The 5,835-nt window shown below is 44.7% G+C and overlaps 1 protein-coding gene across 1 annotated transcript in view; it reads right to left on the bottom strand.

The window, feature by feature from the left end:
* The window catches only part of RHBDL3 (rhomboid like 3), a 63,011-nt gene that overhangs the window by 2,663 nt on the left and 54,513 nt on the right, over nt 1-5,835 (bottom strand). Inside the window, exons 5-6 of the mRNA XM_035891632.1 lie at nt 4,590-4,702; nt 1,798-1,898 (exon numbers count right to left, since the gene is read on the bottom strand). Coding sequence (XP_035747525.1) covers nt 1,798-1,898; nt 4,590-4,702 — 214 coding nt within the window. The remainder of the gene's footprint in view (nt 1-1,797; nt 1,899-4,589; nt 4,703-5,835) is intronic.

The following is a 5,835-nucleotide window of genomic DNA, read 5'->3' as shown; positions in this document are numbered from 1 at the left end:
TTTATTGCCTCCCCCATTGGTCATTTTATGTATTCAATTCCAAGAATACTTATTTTTACAAGCAGGAACGTCTTCAATTCCTTTGGTTACCAGGAGGCACAAGGGAACAGAAGATTCAAGAGACCCTCCCTGCAACAGTCCCTCCTCTTCCCAGCATCCTCAAAGCACCTGTGCAGGACTGTATGATTTACCAGCAAATGGCCGGCATATCTTTCAGCATGCAGAAACATCACATCTAGATACTAAGTGAGCAGAGAGAGATAAGAACGGGCAAGAAAAGCAAAAAAACTCCACCAGAATGGGAAAAAGTAGGAGGTAGTAAAAGTAATTTCAGATGAGAAGAGAGGCAGCAGATAATGCAGAAATACAGATGTTAAGGTAGAAATTGCTAAATAGATTTGGAGGAGGCCAACAAGTAGTGACATGACAGGCCACTTTGCAATGTTTTAATAAGTGTGGTAAGGCAGTCAGTGAAGATTCTCCACACACCTCTGGCAGAGCCTCTTCCTCTAAAGCAAACCAAAGTTTTCTCCAATGTCCCCCTCTGACCCCAAAGTGCTAAGAAACCCTGGATCTGCAATACCATCCTGTGTGACAGAGGAAACTCCCTCCTACTGCTGTTGGCCCAGTGGCAGAGCACGCATACTGAAAATAACTGTATATAAGGAGGCATTTTGCCAGTAGAAACCCTGTGGTATAGGAGTAGCCCCTCTCCTCCACACCCTGTCTCTCTGCCAGACACCCAACTATCCTAATCTGGCAACAGCCCCCAGCGCATTCATGCTCCAGCTCATTCACGCTTGAAGACAGCAAAGCAGACCTATTCTGCTCAGGAAACTACTTACTTCCCTGCTCCCAGCTCCTACAAAGTCCACCTGGAGCAGCACCATTGTGGGTTGCAGCCCAAGCCTGCTGACATCACTGCATACAAGCATTAAATACAAGGTTTTCTTTCAGGCTTGATAAAAGTACCACCATACACACACATTTTCCAGCACCCATATAACAGACCTTCTGTCTCTACTGCAGCCAACTCTCATTATCTTCCCACTCAGACGCCAGGGGAAGCCGCATTACCACCATTTTTATGATTATTCTGCTCTGACATTGCTGGTACAGGACAGACATGCACCACCACACAGGAATCCTCATCACAACATCAGTTCTCCCAGCAAAACCATTTTTTGCTTAGGAGTCACACAGGCACATATGCTGGGCTTTGCCACCACCTAGCTGAGGACCTTGGATGAGCTCCTGTTCCTTGGAGGAATGACAATACTGGTATTTACTGACCTCCATGAAGTGCTTCATTAGGTGAAATGGCCAAAAGATGCACCACTAGTACACCCAGGGTTCAGCTTCAGTCTGGGTTTTACAAATGGAGATAAGGGATATTCTGCACACAAATCCACTAAACACTAAATTTCCTTAGTACCCTCTAACATTACACAGCACACGCACACAGAAACAAGTCTGCAACTTCTGCAGAGCCAGTCAGCTCCTCCTTTTCCAAACATTTGTCAGCCCTTGCAAGGAGAGCCGGTAGCCTGGAGTACACTGATAAATCTTGGATTACCAGCACCTTTGGCTTCTCCTGGCAAGCTGCCAGTCACCAGGGTACCGAGCCACCGATTGCAGTGTAACATTTCCATTCCAGGACCACACCGCTGAGACAAGGCTCTTAGCTGGGGTAAGCTCTGAACGACCAACAGCTGGCTCAGGCCCTATTTCCAATACCTTTGGGCCACCAGACCCAGCTCACTTATGAAGAGGTTAGGCAGTCATTCTGGTACTCACCATGACTATATTCGCCAAGTGAGCTGAGACAAGAGCATACACACCTCCAGAGGAACCCACCACAGGCGCAGTCATATCAGCCACTGACACTGCCAGGGACCCTGGAAGAAACAACAAGGGTTTGTGACAATTGCCAGCCAAATAAACACACTCTCTCCTACCCTACCTCCCTGCTACCTCCTGTTCTGTGCTAATTGCTGCAGGTCAGTAATATGCAGATAAAGAGAAGGCAGGGGAGAATCAATTGACTTGTGAAGCTAACTCAGTTCTGTAGTACTGCCAAGCTAGTGACTGACTGATTCTTTTGCACCTGCTTTAAAAGCAGAGACGCAAGGCAGCAACGTATCTTCAAACCTATACTGCAAAAAAGGTACACCCTGATTAAAATAAAATGGAAGCAGGAGACAGACAAATGTCTGCATCTTGTTCCTCACCTGAAGATAAAATAGAAGTGGCTTCCATGCTGGCAAAACAAATATTTACACAGTGAGAAGAAACTGGGGACTTGTAACTTAGCACAGGCCTCTGATCAAAGCACAGCCTGTTACTTATAAAACTTCAGAGTAAAACTAGCTAAAAATAACCTGGATGGAGGCAGTAAACACAAGATAGCAAAATGACAGGTCAATCACATAAAGGCACCACTAATAACAATACATCCAAACATAGACACTGCTTCTTATCCCAGCTGGAGGCTTGGGTCTGCTCAAAGCTCCTTTCACTGCAAACTTTAAGAGTAATTTAAGAGATAAGCAAAGGCAGACTTGGTGTTACAAGGCAGGGATAATTAAGATCTTTATGATGAGTGGGAATGGAAAAAAAGACACAATGGCAACTCTTGAGAGAGTCCTTGGTAGTACAGAGTATAAAAAAAACTTCTATGCTAATTGCTCAGCTGATCCTGGGTCAAGAAAGTGCTGAGGTTCCACCAGCCAGTTCTGCTGACAGCACCCTCCTTCGCTGTATGGCCCTGAGACTTCTCAGCTCTTAAACACTGCCATTAAGGGAAAAGTTAATGAGAAGTTAAAAAAGGAGTAATGAGAACTTGCAGTGAAGTCCCTGGACACTGCTCTGAACGTATACCTTCAGTCTCTTGATCTCAGTCTCAACATGTCTTAGTAAAGCCAGACAAATGAGAAAAAAAACAAACATAGAAGTAGGGAGTGGCCATTATGGCCTGCATCTCCATTGTACTGTTATTCCTAATTGTTTAGAAGCTGTGTTGTGTTTACATTGCTAGATCCTCGGCATAAGTATGCGTCTTTCTCTCTCTCCTGGCATGCGTCAAAGAAAAAGCATGTTTAGTAATTGCCTAACAACTCAAACAAGTAAGGGTACCATGAGATGTTTCTGTGTGGGGGACTGTCAGGTCACATTTGTAGTTCCACCAAAGTTTTCCCTTTCCACTTTCTTCCACAATTTATAGGTCATAAAGTATGAAAGGCAAGTCTATATGAGGATGCGGCACCTTGTCTGAGAAAAAAAATGGGATTATCTGTGTATCAGAAATGAACCAATAATGCTGGGTGGGCTAGTGAGCCTCACTCAGGCACTGGCTACAAGCCTCCAGAGCTCCAGGTGTTCAGACCAGCCCAACACCCAGTACAACCTGCTTCTGGCCCTGAGGACCCTGCCAGCAAGTCCATGACCAGAGGAATCTGAGAGGCAGCCAGCAACTCGCAGTGCTTACCTGGGCTCAACTGCAGCAGATTCAATGCTAACTTGCTTCGCTCACTGGCACAGATGCGCTATGTGTATTTACACATCTATAAATGAAAGCCCAGGGTTTGGTACATGGGTCTATGTAGAAAAGTTTATGTCTGGAAAGTTGCAGATTGGGGACCACTTTAGTGCTTATTAAAATAGTAGGCAAGGGACAGTGGAGCTGATGTGCTAACTCCTTTCTCTGCATTAAATAGCGTGGTGTTTGTACCATGCCTAGTCCTGTGTCCTAGTCCAATTATTCTTTCCACAGTCTCTCTCCTGGAATGTAGGATTTATTAGTACCCAATGCAGCCCATTTTACAAAGGCTTTATCTGCTCATTATGGTAAAAATAAAATTATGTAGCTGGAAAAAAACCCCCATCACCATAAATCTTAAACTAAGGCAGTCAATCGTTGTCTTGAGTTCCACTGTGAAGCCCTTGGCTGTTCTCATACTCTCCTCCTGTTTTAATTAGATGTTGATCTATTGTCAGCTAACTTTCATCACCTCCAAACTGCTGGAAATGCCAAACATAAATAAAAGCAATACAGCACAAACTAAAAATCAATCAAACCCCAAAGCTTCATGATTAAATGAATTTCCAGATTTCTGTGCTCTGCTCACAGCTTACAACCAAGTACTTCTTGCTTACTCGAGCTGCAGAAAGCAGACAGAACAGGAAAAATGGAAGAACAACTGGCACAGGACCTGGAAAAAAAAAATTACTCTTTATGCAGGGATGCTTGTGATGCCACCTTTCTTCTAGGCCTCTGTCGGATGCAAGAGGAAAGGAACAGCATGACCTCCACATTCAGGAAGATCATCTAAAGCGAGGCTATTTTAAAGTAACAGGTTGTTGGTGGTTTTTCAGCAGGTCTCCTAAACATAGAGCCTATGGCTAGTTAGAAACAGATGTCTAGTTGTAGTATATTTCCCACTTCCAGCCTCCAAAAGAATTTCAGCTCACAGAAGATCAGTGACTGCTCTTCGACACCCAAATGTTACAAAACATTGCTCCTACACAAAAGTCAGCACAGACCATTTTCAGGTGCTCCTCCATCTAGGGCATCCAGAGGTGTCACCTACCTGCCACAACTCCGGCAACGTACACAAAACTGATCCTTGCAGCTCCATGCACCATTTCCAGGGGAACCCCAACCAAAAGCTGAAGGACAACATTGAGTCCAAGGTGTTCTATCCTGCGGCAAGGAAAAACAACAGTTGTCCTCTTTTCTAACTCTTTGCCTCCCTTCTCCACCTTTGAGACAGAGATATCTTGGAAAGGAAATCAAATAGCACCTGCTTCATGAAAGTAGACTGTAACACTGGGAAAAAACAATGGTTCCTGGAAAAATCAGACCGAGAGCCGCAATGTTTCTTCCCTCCTTGCTGCTCATTATCTTTCTTTTTTCTTTTTGTTTGAAGAAGTTAAATGAGTTGTCTGAAAAAGCAGCAAGATGGCAGCAGAGCCTGGAACAGAAGCCAGAAATTTGACCTGCTTTTCTCCCCTCCTAATGATACAGCCTTTCCTAGTATATATTACACTGCCATGATGAGGAGCGGATACTAAGTCAAGAGCAAGGTAAGCCTAGCAGGCCCAAGACAGTTGCCATTTTCTTGTGACACATAATGACACTTCACTGTTTGTGCCATCTGACCCCCACCCTTTTCTGCTGCGCCTACTTCAATGTGATCATGGTCAGAATGGGAAGCAGAGGGCATTTTTATCACTGGTTAGGTACCCAGTGAGACACAAGGTGTATTCACTGAAGCTCTCTGTTCACCTACCCTTGTTCCCATTCCAGTCAATAGCAAAACTCGCTGAATGGAATGGGAAAAGCTGGGCTAAGACTAGTCTTGTAGAAAACCCCGCTGTGCACATCAGGATTTGAAGGACCACTTACAGCCTAGAGGTCGAGAGTATGACAGCTAAGATGTGCACATTTGATGAAGACTCCAGTGCAGCAGTTTTCTCCTGTGTTGAATCAATAGTTTCAGAGCAAGTTCTTTGTTGTTCTAATCAATAGTACTTAACAAAACTGTCTTGCTACTTTTCAAAGGTCTATACAAATATTTACCCATGCCTTTGCCATCTGCAGGATCTTCCAGTGATGTACCAACAGCACTAGGCCCCTAAACACAGTCCCTCTCAACACCGTGCTAGTGTCGGAGATTTACCCTGGGCTCATGGGGCTGTGACCTTGCTGAATGGCCATGTCACACTGGATCCAGGGGTGTAGTGCTTTCTGTAGGAAGAGTGCCCAAATCTGCTTACAAAGCAGGTGGACCTAAGTGACACAGAGGTACTCTTAACACAGAAGGCTAGCATCTT

Source organism: Egretta garzetta, unplaced genomic scaffold (genome assembly GCF_000687185.1).
Source record: "Egretta garzetta isolate BGI_Z169 unplaced genomic scaffold, ASM68718v1 scaffold213, whole genome shotgun sequence".
NCBI classification, from domain to species: domain Eukaryota; kingdom Metazoa; phylum Chordata; class Aves; order Pelecaniformes; family Ardeidae; genus Egretta; species Egretta garzetta.
Note: the sequence above shows the minus strand (reverse complement) of the source record. Positions and strands in the feature narration are given on the sequence as shown.